General features: G+C 46.0%; 1 protein-coding gene across 1 annotated transcript; it reads right to left on the bottom strand.

The window, feature by feature from the left end:
- Nucleotides 1-349: 349 nt before the first annotated feature.
- LOC147219758 (SNF-related serine/threonine-protein kinase-like) lies at nt 350-16,247 on the bottom strand. Its single transcript, XM_086171161.1, has 9 exons — nt 16,069-16,247; nt 13,936-14,076; nt 12,942-13,318; nt 12,313-12,531; nt 11,395-11,641; nt 5,928-6,069; nt 4,364-4,576; nt 3,926-4,060; nt 350-2,227 (listed from the first exon to the last, which is right to left on the bottom strand). Exons 3-9 carry the CDS (start codon nt 13,062-13,064, stop codon nt 937-939), a joined length of 2,370 nt encoding a protein of 789 aa, XP_086027287.1. The 5' UTR covers nt 13,065-13,318; nt 13,936-14,076; nt 16,069-16,247; the 3' UTR covers nt 350-936.
- Nucleotides 16,248-17,137: the final 890 nt, after the last annotated feature.

The raw sequence follows: 17,137 nt of genomic DNA, 5'->3' as shown, positions 1-17,137 counted from the left end.
AAGAGTCTCGGAGGTTATTCACATATGTACAAACTCTGCCGTGTAACTGCACACTCGACAGGTGTTTGTGCATTTTCCTGCGGAAATAGAAAAATAAAACAGTGATAGGCTACAAAATACTGTGTGCCACCGTCGTACTTTAGTGCTGTTGTTCGTTTCAGGCTGTCCCTCTGCTGTGCGTCTCCATTTCGAATGGAGACGCGGTCGTAGCTTCACTCGAGAGTTAAATTAAAAAAAGAAAGCAATTAAAATTATCGTTTCAAAAATAATTCTAAAATTATGACAATTAAAAAAATAGCATCAAAGTGCAAAACACATGTTATGTAACATGACACTTAAACTCCTCAGCTTTTCTTTTTTTTTTTTTTTAAATCACATCAGAAAGTGATGCAAATGTGTGCGCACGTTGTGGACATACAGTATATAAGGTGTGTAAGAGCGAAAAATATCCATATTTGTACGTAAAGTTTCTTACTTACACACACACGGAAGAGTCTCTGAATGTGCAAAGTTGGCATTTGTAAATTGTCCCGGTAATCCCAAAGTGTTGTGAAAAAATGACAATAAATCTGAGTAAAAGATAAAATAAAATTAGAACTGAAATAAACACGACCTATAGTGATAAAGTGAATGGCTTTTGTACAGGACAGCTGAGAAGATCCAGCGAGTAGCAGATCATGCAGTGGCTTTGTGTCTCTATCATGTGAGGGAACGTAAAGTTTTCCCATTAAAACTAGATCGGCGAGGATCCGCGCCGATGCCGCGATCCGACGGAGGTCTTCCAGCAGCACGGAAAGATCTGTGGTTAAGATATACTTCTATTCATAGAAATACAAGTATATCTACGCGAGTAACACGTTTGCTTTCGAATCCCCTTAAATTACAAAGCTATTTTCCCCGATCACACGATAACGATACAGAACCACTATTTGTGCTCTAGATGACCTGGCAGCAGCTGTGGGGCGTGGGGGTGCAGAGCAGACCGTCCTTGGGGTTTCGGTGGATGTTGACAGACAGCGTCTTGTCGCTCAGAGGCATCTGCAGGACCCGGTTCTTCATGTTCCTGTGGTTCTCTCTGGCCAGATCGAGCTCTCCCAACCTCAGCGTGCTTGAGCAGGAGCCCTCGAGCAGCGGGTCGGCCAGGGCGTCACCCAGAGGGGGCTGCTGGTGGTAGGGGTTACCTCTGGGCGAAGGACCGCCGAGAAGCGAGACTTTATCCAGGCTGCCGGTGGAGCCCCCCATGCACATTCTCCACACGGGACGGTCTGGAGCGTCCCCGCCGACGCTGCCTCCGCTGCCGCCGCCCCCTCCCCCGCCTCCCCCCGTCAGGGTGTGGAACTGCGAGGTCAGGCACAGACTCATCAGCTTCAGGCTCTCCACCAGGCCGCTGGCGGTTTTAGCCGTCCCCTTGCCTTGGCCCGACCCCGAGCCGGGACTGGCACAGTTAGAGGGGCTGTCCTGGCCCGGCGCCTTCCTCTCCCCGTCCTGTTTCGGCGCCTCCCGGCCCTCTCGACGCTCGCCTTCGGCCGCCGCGTCTCGCTCACGGTGGCTTTCCAAATCTTCGTCGCTCGTCTCCGAGCTCGGCGTCAGGGTGGCGACCGGCGCGGTGACGCTGTGAGCTTTAGGTGAGGAGGCGAGCGCTGACGGCGAAGGTATCCTGGAGTTCAGATTAAGGCTGAGGCTGGGTTTGGGCGGGCCGAAGCCGCGAGACTCCCTCCTCTCATCCCGTTCCTCATCTTCTTTCTCTTCTTCGTGGATCTGGTTGAGCACCGGGGCACTCATTCGGGACGTCAACCGGTTGCCAGACGCAGGGAGACAGGAGGACGAGGAGTTCTTGCAGCGAAGGACGACCTGAGCGGGCAGAGCGGAGGGGGACGAACATTTGTCCTCCACGTCTTCTTCCTCGTCCTCTTCCACGCTGAAAAGACTGGGGCTACGGGGTTTGCAGGGGCTCACTGAGGCTCCCAACCTGAGGGGGTTGGAGACGGTCTTCGCCAGAGGCCTGAGGCCCCTCTCCTGGTTCTGGCGTGCTGGCTGCTGGGGCGCCGCTGCCGTGCGGTTCTCCTGCCGGTTGAGGTCCAACAACGCCGTTTTGGGTCTGGGGCCTTTGTGGAGGCTCTCGGCACTACGGGCGGGAGACTGGGGCCCCCCGGGATGTGAGATCGCTGGACCGCCCAAGCCGTCACCGACATCCTGGTGAACGTCAACCCTGGTGGGCCAGGACTGCCTGTGATTGGTGACACAGACAAGATTTATTTGGTTATTACAGCAGATTTTATTAACCCGGCCAGAATAACAAGACTTTGGGGTTTTGGAAGTCTTTGAACCACAAGGTAGAACATCCGTTGTCCTTCGACCTTCGAGTAAAAATTAGCCTAGCTTAGCATTCGGATTAAATAGGACAAACATTCAGAGTCAGTCTGGCTGTGACACATTGTGTCAGCAAAAGCAATCACAGGGCACGATGAGAGCTCCTTTCTATTGTGATATAAATTCCACAGACACCATCCAGGTCTGACGTTGATTTTTACTTCATTTTTACTACGGCCTTTTATTACATTTTGGAGGAAACAACTTGCGGTTATATATGATGTGAACTATGGAAGACAAAGCATTTTCCAGCAGGATCCTGCTCTGCATTTCAACAACAGCTTGTTCATATGTATTTGGAGGAGGTTAGCGACGAGACAGCTGCTAATGGCTTGATTGTGCAAGCCAATGTTGATTGTCAATTGTTTTATAAGCTATTGTTGTCTCAAATCACTGTGCACTGATTCATTCTGAGGACAATACACAGGAAAATGGGTTCCGGACTAAACGGGGCGCCGGCTAATCAGAGCCCCCACAACAGATGTGAGAAACGCGCAGACACCACAAGAACTAATAGTCCTGTCCAAACACATCTGAATGCGATTGCTCTCGACGAAGAGCTGCTATTTTAAGCCTTTTGAATAACTATGGCGGAAATGTCTATTCTCCAAAGTTTATTTGATTGCTGGGAATCCTTCCGCGGCTCCCACTTGAGGAACCGCTGCTTAAGCAAAACTTCGAAAGGCAAGCTAACCTCAGAAACAGCCATAGTTATACGCCCTCGCGTTTTGCTCGCTCCTCCCTCGTGACGATACAAGGAATTTTAATTTGAGCCATCGGTTTGATTTTCAGTCTTTGCTTCATTCTGTGCTGTACATCAGCTCCATCTGTCCACCGTGTGTCGATGGCATCATCTGAAGACAGGGGGAAGCATCATGGAAGCAGAATTCGACCTACCAAGAGCTCAATGAATGGGAGGTAGACTTTGTGTAATGGGACTATGACAATGCACAGCTGCATTACAAAAAGATGAAGATTCACTTCTCGAAGCTGAAAATGGATCACGATGTGACCCCATGAACAACAACAACAGAGTGCAGGTTTCTGCTCAGTCCAGTGATTCACTGGCCCGCAAAAAAGGAAAAATCTGATCGAGAACACTTTTCAATCATTTAAATTATGTGAAGATTACGAGATGACATATCATTGAGCCCGAACAGACATTTTTTTATGAGGCACGGGAATCTAATTAACAGCCCACGGAGGGAGAGACTGCAGACAAATGCATTGTCAAACTGTGCTCCAAAAAAGGAACAAATGAATTGTCTAACATCGAGATCCACGCGGAAAGAACGATCGCACTTTTTAAAAATTGTGAGGGAAACTTGGGGGAATTTAGGATAAAAAACTTTTACACAGATTGAACAGCATTTTTTTAACATTTCCATCCAAATGGCACGACTGCCGATTAATTTCCACACATCTCACTCCCCGCCGAGGTGAAATCTCTCAAGATGAGCATCGCCGTTCTGACAACTGAGTGACGGTTCCGATCTTGAATTTTGGAATGGCTTGAGGCGGCAATAACCGTGCAAATGTGCGTGCACGTGCGCACCTGAACTGGGCCTTGCTGGGGCTGGGCGAGCGGGTCTGGCAGTGCTGCTCCTTCTCCTGCCTCTCCCGCAGCATCCTCTCAGCCAGAAGAAAGTACGTGGCGGTGATGTGGTTGTACTGATTCGACTCCAGAGCCCTGAGAAAATGAAGCGAGAGCTCATTTCCAAGAGACACGCAAATGCTCCTTCATGCATGGCAACACACACGCACTAAAACACACACATATTGCCCTGAGTTTGGAAGTGACATGGGGGAAGATTTAATTTGACGTAGCAGCAGGTCAGGACTGACTGCCAGCTGGTTGTTAATGGCAATTAAGCTGTTGATGACACTCAATTAAATTTTAATCGGGAGAGCCGACCGTGGTAAATATCTGGAGATGATACAGGAAGGAGTAGCCGCAAACTTATTTTTGCCTCGAAGAGACATGCACACGCACTCTGTTACGGCGTCCCGGTCCGCGATGCCCCCCAAGACCAGGCGTTGGACGATGGAGCCGTGCTCTTCTTCCGACACGCTGCGATGCGACACCAGAGGCGTGGACAGCTTGGTGGCCGGGGACGGATCCACTCCTTGGAGCCACTCGTGAGCCTCGATCTGCTCGAGAGTCGCTCGTCTCTTGGGGTCTCTCTGCAGCATGTGGCCGATGAGACTGGAGAGGAGTCATAGACGACACAAGGATGAAAACGGGAGACGAGTCGAGTCAAACAAGCAGTTGTTTGGGCCGGCGCATTCAAATCTCAGCGGGGAAAGTCGTCTTTCCGGGCTTACCGAGCTAATATTTTTCCCCAGGTTTTCGTCTTGGTTTCCGTGTCATGCAGTTAGATCGCTTTTGGCAAATGCGACACTTTGTTCGTCTTTAGTCATTACACTCAAATGCCAAAAAAAAGTCTCAAGCAAGTCACGGTGGGTTTTCAATCCTGAGCATCTTGTCATGTCCTCTTTAAAAATGTAACATCATGTCCTCTTTAAAAAGCTTGGTTCTTGAATGCTTTATAAAAAGGTGCTTTTTTTTTCCCGGCACCACACATTCTTATCGACTCTGCAAATTCACTCATTCGAAGAGCTCATCAGAAGTTTTGCTTCAAAACGACCTCAAAAGAAACACCCACACACACACACACACACACACACACACACACACACACACACACACACACACACACACACACACACACACACACACACACACACACACACACACACACACTTGTATATTTGTATATAAGTTTTTGGGACAGATGACAGTTTGAATTGGGATACAGAAATTGAAGTTAGCTTCCGATGTCCCCTTTGTGAGACATATTAAGGATTATCTGAACAGTTTCAAATGTCATTTACTATTTAGATGTTGAGAGACAGGATTTTTGAAATTATTTTTGCATTATACGTGAGGATATGAAGTTGACCCGTTGATATTATTTTAATCTATTAGACAGATTTACTAATACAATTCAGGGGATTACATTGTTTTCAAATCTGTGCTTCATTTCTAAATGATTTAAAATGTGAGAATAACTTTTTAAAGGTAGACAGAGACAAATTTTTGATTCCCCCTGCTTCTTTGAGCCCGCACAAGCCGGAACCTCCCTTTTAATGCGGATAAACACGTCAAGCCAGCATGGGCTCGCTTGTCAAACACGATGATGTGCGAAGCCCAATTTGAGCACGAGAGGTTTTAAAAACTACAGCGATATGTTTTAAATTCAAAGTCTCTCTTGCCACGTGCTTTCCTTCTTGACGCATTATTAAAGCCTCACAATGCTGAAAATAGAGGGCCGGTTTTGAAGGGTGCATTAGATACGCTTAACGCAACACTGCATCCGTGGCGGAGCAGACGACTGCGGTGCAGGAGTGAAAGCAGGACAACGAGCGACGGCAGCGGAGAGGCTGCTCTTCACTTTTCTTCACACATCTAGAAACATGAAATATGCAGCACCTGCAGAGAGTGCCCTTCCATCTTTGTGTGTGTGTGTGTGTGTGTGTGTGTGTGTGTTACTCACTCTCTGCATGCATGGGAGATGTGCTGAGGCACTGTGTATTTACAGTCCATGATCATAGTAAGCGTCTCGCTGTCGTTGGCCTCCTGGAAGGGGGGCTGGCCACACACCAGCATGAAAAGAATAACCCCCAGGCTCCAGATATCTGCAGACACAGGGGTGACAGGACGACGGAGCTTGTAAATTGACACATTTGACCAAAAAAAAAACAAACTCAACATAATGCATATATGTTCTCTCTACTTTGTGACCTAGATAGCAAAACAAGCACAGAGACTCCATCCCCACTTCAAACCAAGCATGAATCATATTCAATCAGAGCGGTTTCCATAAATATGTACTAGCTTAGCACACATCTGTCTAACCAAGAATGAGACTCTGAAGTGCCGCCAGCGTCATGCTCACACACAGATAAACACACACACTGCAGAAAGTGGGTTAACATGTTCATCCCTTAAAGCATTGTGCCAATCCTAATTTTATGGAACAGTTATCTTAGACCGATTAGCCATTTTAAATGAGCAACTCCGTGCTCTGGGCTGTTAGCCGGCGCCCCGGACATCTGGATGGTCCACTGACACACATTCTGCAGAAACACACAGTCTATGAGGAGTGGGGGGAGGTATAGCGGCAGAGGCATGAAAGGTTACTGCACAATACAAGACACTCTGACGCTTCAAGACGCCTCTGGGGTTTGTTATAGTGGAACATGAAGCAAGTTTCTTTGTGAGCAAGGTAAAATATTTTAAGGAGCTGTTTTTCTGGCCGTCAAACCCGCTTATTCATCCACTAAACTTCCCCCGGCAGAATCAACAACATATTCATTGGTCACCAGATTTGATTAGGTCTTGTGTAATTTCTTTCTAATGTTTGGTTTCTCCACAGGATTATTCACAAGTCATGTATTGCATTTGTCTTGTTGTTGCCTCCATCGCTTGCAATAGATTTCTTGCACATTCCAGAAATTTTTTGATAATATGAACAATGACCGGTTCCTGGAAATGGACGGTAAAATTTTTAATCACTGTTTTTCATGTTATTTTGACCCACGGTATAATATTATAGTAGGGTGATTTTTAATATACAGTTAAAAAAACATACCTGCACTTCACTGCTTTTTTATTATTTGCTTTTTTTCCCCTGCTCTATGAAACTTGTAATCACACTTATTTCTACTATTCAAAGGTGGACAACAAAATCCTCTTCCGAAAAAAAAACCAAAAAAAAAACACTTTCACAACTCTTGAAACGATTGAAAGAAAAAATAGGACACGCTATTAGACGACTCAAAATGTCAGCCGCGGCTTCTCTCCCTCCCCACATTTAGACCTCGGAATTATCTGAAGAGATTGGGATGACGTTCCAGTTTCACAACCAATTTTGTCCCAACACTGTGAGCTGAATTGAAACCAGAGGTAAGATTTAGGCTTATATCATTTCACGTGAAAACAACAATGAACGGCAGAAACTGATACAGGAACAGACCGTGTTCACATGTAAATCCAGCGCATATTATTTCTTATTCCACGGATAAATCTGCTAAACCCGGTCTTGTGGAATTTTGTCTTCATTCACCTCGTTTTATTTCCATCTGGTGCCACTTTACCGTGGGAGGCCTGTATTTATCGCTCGAAGGCTGTGAAGGAGCATTTCGTGATGCTGGTGGGGGGAGCAAAAGCTGCTGCAGTCCCCGTCACCATCTTACCCCAAGCCAGCGTTTCCTAGCAACTGCGACCCTCCTCATTACTTGCGTCAGTGGTCCGCCAAACTTCCTTCCTCGATAACTTTATTTACAAAACAGATGGCTGACACCTCTCCGGATAACACTGCTCACGTCAATGCAGATCGGCATGGAGCGCGCAAACGTCGCTGGACGCGCAGCGGCAGAAATCCACGAGGACAGCGCTTCTTTTCGCTGCCGTGTTGAGATTTAACACCTGCATCCCCAGAATGACCACCTCCGCTTCCATGATTCGAGACAAGGGTAATGAACAACCAAAAATTGACGCAACAAAGCTCCTTCGCATAAACACGCAACTGCTTCCTTGAATGAAACCACAACTATCGCATGGACTTAACCTTCAACTGCTCCCTCCGACCGTTCCCTCGGCGCAACCCATCGCTGCGCCCCGACGACAACCATCCAATTCCGCCATCTTACCCTGTCATTAGAAGATAATCATCCATCCTTTTCCTAAACAAATTCCTACATGTTGGTGTTCATTACGGGCTGATATTTCCTGAATTATGCATGTGCCCTCAATATGTTCTTTGTAATTGTATTACGAAAGTTAGTGCTTTTGAAGTGCAGTTTGTGCTTCTTAAGCTGTAAGCAGAAATCTATATTTAAATTTCCATTGACTGAAGGCAAAAATGAGGGGGCAGACAGGCTCCATTACAGAGAAAAGGCCCTGAATAAAGAGAGGTAGGCATACTTATCAATTCAAAATGCAGAAATAAGGTCTTTATTCCCTTTGATTCCCAAAAGACAGCAAAAAGCTGTGTACTTTTGTTGGAGGGGTGTGTTCTCGACAGCAACATTCAACATTATCTTTGTCTTCAGAAGCTCTGAGAGATACGGGGACCTGTTTAAATGATTTTGACAAGTTGAAGGACAAAGAAATGAGGTTTCCAGTGAGCCTGGAACCACACAGCGACTCGTGACGTGGTTATAAAGATGGAGACAGACAAGGCTCATTTGATAATCTTCCGGAATATGTTATAAAGAAAAAAACAAACAAACAGAGCCCTCACAAATTCCTGTCACCAGTCATTTTAACTATATTCAAATGATAAATATGAATAAAATCTTTTCGATTCCTTCTGCATTGAATGCTGGCGAGCCTTAAAGTAAGCTTCAAAAAAGATTTTTTTTCCTACTTTCAAGTGATTTCCTGCAAATATCAGGTTATTTCTTGTTGACTTGCAAAGAATATCAGTGACTGTCCTTCTACTTTCAAGTGGGGTTTTCTTATTTTTCCGGTCATTTTCAACTGTTTTGTGTTTCTTCGGGTCAAATTAAACCCTATATTCCCCCTTCAAAAGTTAAATATGGTTACAGAGACATCGGTCCACCCTCAGTGCGCCATCTTGTGGTCTGGGTGTCACGTTTAAGTTGAGAGTGACCATTGTATTTAACTTTTCTTTTAAATGCAATGCAGTGCTGCCGCAATGAATTAATGCGCCCCAAGTGACGAATCGATAGTTTGAGCCCCTGGATTTGCACAGCCTGTATCCAATATGCTGTGTATACTTTTTAAATGGCTGTTAGATCTACTGTCGTTTTAATTAAACCCCTAAAAAGATATTGGCGAGGGCTCGATTTGGGCTGGGTAAAGACTTGCCCTTCATTTTTTGCATGAGCCTCTTTATATAAAAATAGATCAAACAAAAAACCCTTCCTTTATGGGGGTGTGAATGATGGGAAGTGGTTTGCTGGGAAAACAAACACTTCTTCGTTACGGTGCAGCTTGGAGTACAGGGCCCCTGCTAAGTGGCTCCCCATGTGACTGAATAATGCTGGCATGGTTTTTGCCTCTATTTTAAGTCGTTATTCATTTCTCATTATTTTTGGCATTTCCTCATAAGAGCAAGAAACCACAGAGAAGACCAATCCACAAGGCCTGCGAAAGAATGCTGATCGAGGACGACGCGGTGACTTCATCTGGACTCGTCACCCGTCAAGTTTGCATCGTCAGACCAGGTTCCCGCTCGGCCCCAAATCAAGAAACCTCTGCCGAACGCGGGAATGTCCGGAATTTAATGCAGAATTTATTATGCAGCTTTTTCTCTCAAGGTTGCGCCTCCACCTTGGTCTGGACTGCTCAAATCCAGCTGTGCACTCCTCTGTTTTCGCCAGTGTGAAAGCTCTTTGAACATCAGGAGCAGTGGGCTCCATTTAGCCTTTTCCACGTCATACACCGTTACGTGCAGCCTGGATGAACCAAAGCACACTGGAAGCGCGAGTGCTTGCGGTGACTGAAAACACAATGCCCGCAAACGTCTCGTTTTGGATCTAGGTCATGTACTCAGACAGGGGTACGAAACGCACATCTTGCTAATCGAAAAAAAGAAAAAAAAAAAAGACAAACAAAAATCAGTTCTTTAAGAGACAATTATCAAAAGAATCTCGTTCGAGCAAAGCTCGTCTGCTACGGACGCATGAAAAGCGACAGGACAATATTTGCTGGAAATCCGTTCAGACAGAAAAACAGATAATGCATTTTTCCCTCCAACGCCGCGGTGCTGCGACTTCTGGGTCGACCGAGACGGTTAATGCACCCCTCCCCCATCAGCATTCTTCAGTTTCATTTCTTCTTCATCACATTTTGATCCAGTATCGATGCAGTGGATGAACGCAGGCTGGTAAAATATGTGATAGGATAGAGGTAGAGGACGGTCTTTAAGGTGTGTGTGTGTGTGTGTGTGTGTGTGTGTGTGAGATGGCCACAGACGGAGAGGGTGCTGAGAAGGCCGTGGAAACCTATTTCAGCCTAATCAGATACCAGATTGTATTCTTTGCAGAAGAGCCAGGACTTTCAATGAAAGTAAACGGGAGGATAAAAATAACCCGCAGGTTCGCGGCGTTTACTTTTCCACGGAATGGCTGTGTGTTTGGCCGACGGAGTCTCGGCAGTTCGTCTCCTTCTATTAGCAGGCTGATAAAGCTGAGCGCCAAGGTGTCTGTGCAGACGTACCGTAGGTTATGCAGCGCGGTCAAAGTGTGTGTGAAGCTATCGGCGGGTTATATCAGCGGGGGGAAGTGCGTGTGTGTTGATGTGACAGTTAACAAGGTTGATTTACAGTAGAGGACGGAGTGTTCTTTCTGTAGCCGCGGGGAACATTCACCAGACAAGAGGTCACGAACCCCTTCAATCGCGATCTTAGCAATGTCTCAAGTGGATCAGAGACGTGCATTAGTTCTAATCAAATCTATCAAAGACGATGAGCGCTCTTATATAATATTGAGTTGTGGCCGAGAGCCATCGCTCAGAACATCCGGCCCCTTTGGCACCCCAAGGCACACCCGATGTGTTTGCTGACGGCGGTGAAATGAAATGGAGAAAGACAGGGAATCACCTAGTGGCACAGAGAGAGCTTTTCAAGCGCCAGAAGGAAGCGCATCAAACGGGATTTGATCACTTCCTTGTCGGAATCACGTGACGGGATTAAATTTGAAATTTGGGGTTTATTTGCAGCTCGGATCATCGGAAGCGAAGGCCTTTCAGTGTGCGTTCAAGTCATATTATGCTGTGAGGAAATTAGGTGTCTAGCCGTTAGAAGCAGAAGTAGGACTACTAATCGTGCTGGGAACACGATCCATTTCTTCCTATCGCGGAGCGAACAGGACATGCAAACAGTGAGATTGTTCCCAGCGGTGACATCAAGGGACGCCGTTCACAAGGTGAAAGACTGAAATGTATCATTGGAGTTTCGTCGTCTCTGTTTCAAGCCGTTCAGTGAGACTCACCCACAGCGGGAGCGTCGTATTCGTCGCCCAGCAGGATCTCCGGAGCGGAGTAAGCCAGCGAGCCACAGGAAGTATTCAGCTTCTTCCCGGGCTGAAACCTGTTGCTGAAGCCGAAGTCCGTGAGCTTCACGACGCCCTGCTTCTCGAAGAACACCACGTTCTCCGGCTTCAGGTCCCGGTGCACCACGTGGAGTCGGTGGCAGTAGGAGATGGCATGGACGATCTGTGCAAAGTAACACTTGGCCACCTTGACCAGAGAGAAAACATGGGTTTTACAATCATTTCATGCAGCAAAGAACCTTCAACTGTCATATCCTTGCTCAGATTACACTTAAAAAATGAGTGTCACATGAGATTCATATGAAAAAAACAAAACAATAAATAAAATGAGGGCCAATTGAATTCCTTTTCTTTTCACCTGGATTACAATGGAAGGAATCTTACTTCAATGATAAATCTATATGATCTCTTTTTTGTTTCAATTTCCTGGTATTCTCCAATTTTTCTGTTTTTTTGGAGGGGTGGGGGGGATGATTTTGATCCTTTTGCTAATTTCTTGCCGATTTCCAAGTTGCAGTTTGCGACTTTCTAAGTAAATTTGCATTTTCTTCCAGCTTATATATTGATTATTTATGATGATGATTCGCTGAATATTCCATGTGATTTCTAGACACCTTACATTTTATATTAAAAAAAAAATTAACAATCCATAACATGATATCACAGATGAATGCAAAGCTACAGATCATATCTTGATTCTAAAGATTTGTTGGCTTCTGATGTTAAATCTTAGCAATCGAGATCAAAACAAGCTCTTGGTCAATTTGATTTATGGCTTTAACCTGAAAGGCTGATGACTTTTCACCATCTGCATTCTGAAGGTGGGATATCGGCTCAGCTGCCAAAATTCCCTCTCACCTCCTCACTGAGGCCTCCGTCGTGCTTCATGATGCAGTCGTACATGTCTCCCCCATCTCCCAGCTCCAGGATGAGGTAGAGCTTAGTGGCCGTGTCAATGACTTCGTAGAGCCGCACCACGTTGGGGTGCTGCACCAGCTTCATGCATCGCACTTCCTGGAAAAGGTGACCCCGCGCCACCGGATCCAGCTTGGTCTTATCAATCACCTTCACCGCCACCTGGAGAAGAGGTGAGACCGATGATTAACCTGTGTAGCGAATTCAGTGCGAAGGTGGGATTAATCTTCGTTCTCAGCTGATAATGGCTGACATTCAGCTCAGATACAAGGGAGATGGTGACACCATCACGATGATCTTATCGCGCACGTCTCATGAAAGTCACAATTCACGGTGAGTGTCAGCAAGTCACTCCTCCAACATCATTGGTTTGTTCACGCATGTGCAAGTGCTATTAGTAACCGGGGGCGAGGCTGAAACCTGTGCCGAGCGATAATCCCCCACAGAGGTTAAGGAATGAAGAGCCCGACTGTGTTACTTCTCAGATTTTGCCGACCGATATCAGATAAAGGAGTGAATATCGAATATTTTGGCCACTACTAAGACCTGACTGAAATCATGTACAGACGCACCTTCTCCCCGGTGAACACGTGTCGGGCCAGTTTGACCACGGCGAAGTGTCCGCGGCCCAACGTCTTGTCCAGGTCATACAGCCCGGCGATCTTCCCGTCGTGGTGACGTTTAAAACCCGCCATGGCCGCGGTTGGACGGGGGAGGGGGGGTCAGGAGGGAAGGCGGAGCTGCTTAGTGACACCAGCTGGCTCCCGTCACTCCTCCGTCGCCATATCCGGTTGGCGGAGGCTTGCTGGCCGAGGGTCGGGATGAGGAGGAGCAGTAGAGAAGCGTTGGAGCGCTGTCGGAGCTTCAGAGGTTTTAGAGATTTGAAGGTAGGATTTCTCCTCCTACAAGAAGCGGAGTTGACTTCACCTCAGTCCCATCTCCTGGTGATCTGAAGGCAGAGAAATGACAGCTTGAAATTCACCCATTTACATTCAACACTGATTAAACCGTGTTGGAGGAAAGCCCCTAACACCAATTGCAGAACTTTGAAGTTCAGTGTGTAGACGGGTGTGTTTGTGGAAAACACGGGGCGCTCCTAGACTCCAACTTGTGCTCCATGCAGTCTCCCTGCGGCGGAGGCACAGTCATTTTAGATTTCACTTTAGCATCCTCACAGTTCAACACGAGACACAACGTGTGCTTTCGTTGCTTTCTGTCATGGGGTTCGGACGAGAACGGCCTCGAGGCCCGTTGCTTTGGCGCCGCCGTTCATCTGGATGCCTCCAGTAAGAGGGTTTCCAAAAATTAAAAAAAAAAAAAGTTGCCCCAAAGGCAGAGGGAAACAGGCTGGAAAATTGCCAGCGAGCTATCACATGCAATCGAACAAAATGCTTTGAGCACACTTGGGTAATTCATTTAGACCAAAGTAAGCCCGGTCTTAAGATCCAAAAGGTCGTCCACCAGATCCCAGCTAACTCTCAAACCAAACCTTCCTTTGAGATTTTCTGCATCGAATGGGTGACACAAAATCTGCATTTCCCAAACCAGCTCAGCACAAACACTAACCTCTGCCGGGTTCACAAGAAGCCGATGGCGTCACGCTTCACGGCCTTGATTATGAAACACATCCCCGGGGGAGAGCCGGCATTCCACAAAGGGCAAGGACATTCCTGTCGGCTGATCACCGCCTAGGCGTGTCTCACTCACCTGGATTCACAGAACAAACAACAATCCAAATATTTGTTGCTAGTGAATGGACCTATTACCGTAACCAGGCGTAGTAAGAAAGGCGGCAGGGGGAAAAAAAAAAAAGAGCATCGCTAACACGCCTGCAGCCTTTAGTGGCTCCGAAGAATCTATAAAAGCCTAAAAAGCTCTTTGGCTTATGTGATCTTCAATTGGAGGAGTGAGGAAAAGAGTGAGGCATTTTTCTTATAATAGCAGGCTGACATCTCCATCTGTCTCTGCTCTCTCTCTCGCTCTCTCTCCCACTTGCACACAAGCACTCACACACACACACACACACACACACATCTAACAGCAGGTGTTGATTTTTCAAAGAAAACAAATAAATAAATAAATAAATGAACAAAAACAAGGCTTGAGAGGAAATGAATACACTTGGGGTTTCACACATTGCACATTGGAAGGACGTTTGGGTTATGGGGGGGGGGCATCGGTTGAACCATATCAACAATACGCACGCTGATCCGATGTGTTTCTACACGTCGGGTGGCGTCATGAATAATATCAAAGATTTTATGGTCTTCCTCAGAATACCAAATATCTTGGGTAAGCTCAGTTAATTCGTCTTTTTCGTTAGTAGACCCCCGAACAGTATATACATGTGCATATGTGTGTGCAAAACTGAGGCCAAAGAATCTGTCAGATAATACGTGGAGAATCGGCACCAAAAAATGTAATTTAAGTAAATTTTCTTGATCCACCATGGTGGAAAGCTGCTAATGAAGCGACTTAACGTCTGAGAGATTAATAAAGAATATAGGAGGATATTTTAGAAAGAAAATTCTAGATATATTACTGAAATCAGAGAAAAAAATAAATTGTGCGAGAACTTTAGTGACCTAATCTCAGAGAGAAATCAGTAAACTACTAATAAGAAAAAAGACCAGGAGAAATCTTTTTAACTTTCCGACTGAAATGATATAGCAGGAAAACTTATTATTAATACAATATGTTAAGCATTATGTAATAGGACTGGCGAGACGTAGCAGCAAAAAGGTCTAAGTGTCTAAAAGTGACCAAGATGGGAGACAGGGTATAGTCTGACAGGCACATTGCACAGCTAATTCTATTTTATTTCAATTTTTTGTGTTCTTGTTAATGTAAATTCATGCAGTTCAGGGATGGTTGTATAACCAACTGGCACTGAACTGGTTGACTGTGTGTGTGTGTGTGTGTGTGTGTGCGCGCATGCAGGCACAAAAGTGCTGCACGCAGTTACAAGTTCAAGGGCCTGTTGTAATGAGATTGTAAACCCTCATAAAGTGAGCGATTTGAGCTATAAACCGGTAGTTAGAAATGAGCATCCCTCTTCGTTCCAAAAATGCGTCTCACCGTTCTGAAAGAAGCAGATGGTTCCCCATCGGAAACAATATTTATGTCCCTCTTTTTCAGCTCACTTGTGTTTTAGACAACACCAAGTAAGCAATTATCAAACCAATCCAAAAACTGTCCATTTCCATCCTCCCATTCCTTCTTTTCAGATGACTCGGAGTGAAATCAGCAGTTTCTTTCCTGTAACTTCTTGCAGTTATTTGTGCTCACCTCTCTTACCTACTCTACAAAACCCCCTGCTGAGTTTGAGTTGTGATATCCTGCGGATTTGAGATTTTTATTTCCTATTTCATGCTTTGCTGAGTTTGCCAACCATCAGTCCACAAAGTCACACTGATCACTGCTTCCAACCACGCAGAGTGTGTGGACAGAGACTCCTGCTTGACCCACGCCATTGTTCTGGAGTGATTATGGGATTGAAGACAGGATGCGGTTGCTATGGAAGCAGAGGAAGTTAACCAAAGTGACCGGAAGGTGGATTTGACGGGACCCCCCCAACACACACACACACACACACACACACACACACACACACACACACACACACACACACACACTATACCAGCGGACGCGCGGACGCGCACGCACAACAACAACACCGGGCCTGCACGCACTTCTTACCGGAGAGGAGTCTGAAGTCCCGTCCCCTCTTCTTCCTCTTCCTCTTAGCCCAGGGCTCGGTGAAGCGCCGCCGTTAAGTCGAGCGTCGGTCGGTTCTTCCGCCAAGGTGCTGATCTGTCACAGTGAACTCAGCCTTCTCCTCCTGTCCCTTCCTCTCCTTCTCTCTCTCTCTCTCTTTCTCTTTCCGTCCCTCTCTCCCGCTCGCAGCTGCGTCAAGCTAGCGATGATACGCTGGTCTTACCGGAAGTTACGTCACGTTGCTTTCAAAATCCATTTTTTGTCGGATTCTGGTTTAATAATCCGTCTCATGACAAGGTTTCCTCATACATGTTGTCATTATTTTCTAGTGTATAACAATTTCACATTTAAGTTTCGCGAGGTGAAAGTAGCCTCTGTATTTGGTTTCGTTTTATATTTTCATTTTCTAGCATCGGCAGTGTGGATACACACTTAAAATGACCCGACTTACGAGTGAGATGAAGATTTAAAAATACAGAACAAGGAAACTAGTTTATTACAAAATAGCCCCTTCGATCAATGTGATGCAAAAATTTCCAACGTAAATCCACTGTCACGTTTGTGTGTGTGCTTTTCAGAACGTCTCATTGAAGAAATTACAATTTCGTAATTAATGCTCTTATTGTGACTGCAACCCGTTGTGTTTCCGGCCGTGTTACTACCGAACGAAGGCTCTGTTATTACTGCGCATCGCGACCATTCATCTCTGACGTCAGAACTACGCTCGGAGGAAAAAGCGTGTATATAATGCTTCTTGGCAATATACAACACGGCGCTACAGGGAACTTGGTCGGGATATAGAAAATGAAAAGGTACTTCAAGTTAAGGCCCTCTCGATGGGCATCAATGCATTCAAAAAACACCTCAGGTCAACTACTCCTCTTTGCCAGTGTCAGTATTTACTGTTAATAGTCCAGGGTTTTACATTAAACTTTCATGCCCGATGAGACACAATGATGAATCGCCTTGGTTTCCTTGTTGACAAAAAATAGACAAAGGGGTTCAAGATCAGATATAACAGGTTGCCATCTAGTGGCTGTGAGAAAACACT

Source organism: Fistularia commersonii, chromosome 24 (genome assembly GCF_037954325.1).
Source record: "Fistularia commersonii isolate RoL2024-O1a breed Wild chromosome 24, RoL_Fcom_v1.0, whole genome shotgun sequence".
Lineage (NCBI taxonomy): Eukaryota > Metazoa > Chordata > Actinopteri > Syngnathiformes > Fistulariidae > Fistularia > Fistularia commersonii.
This window is presented reverse-complemented; position numbering and strand designations above follow the sequence as displayed.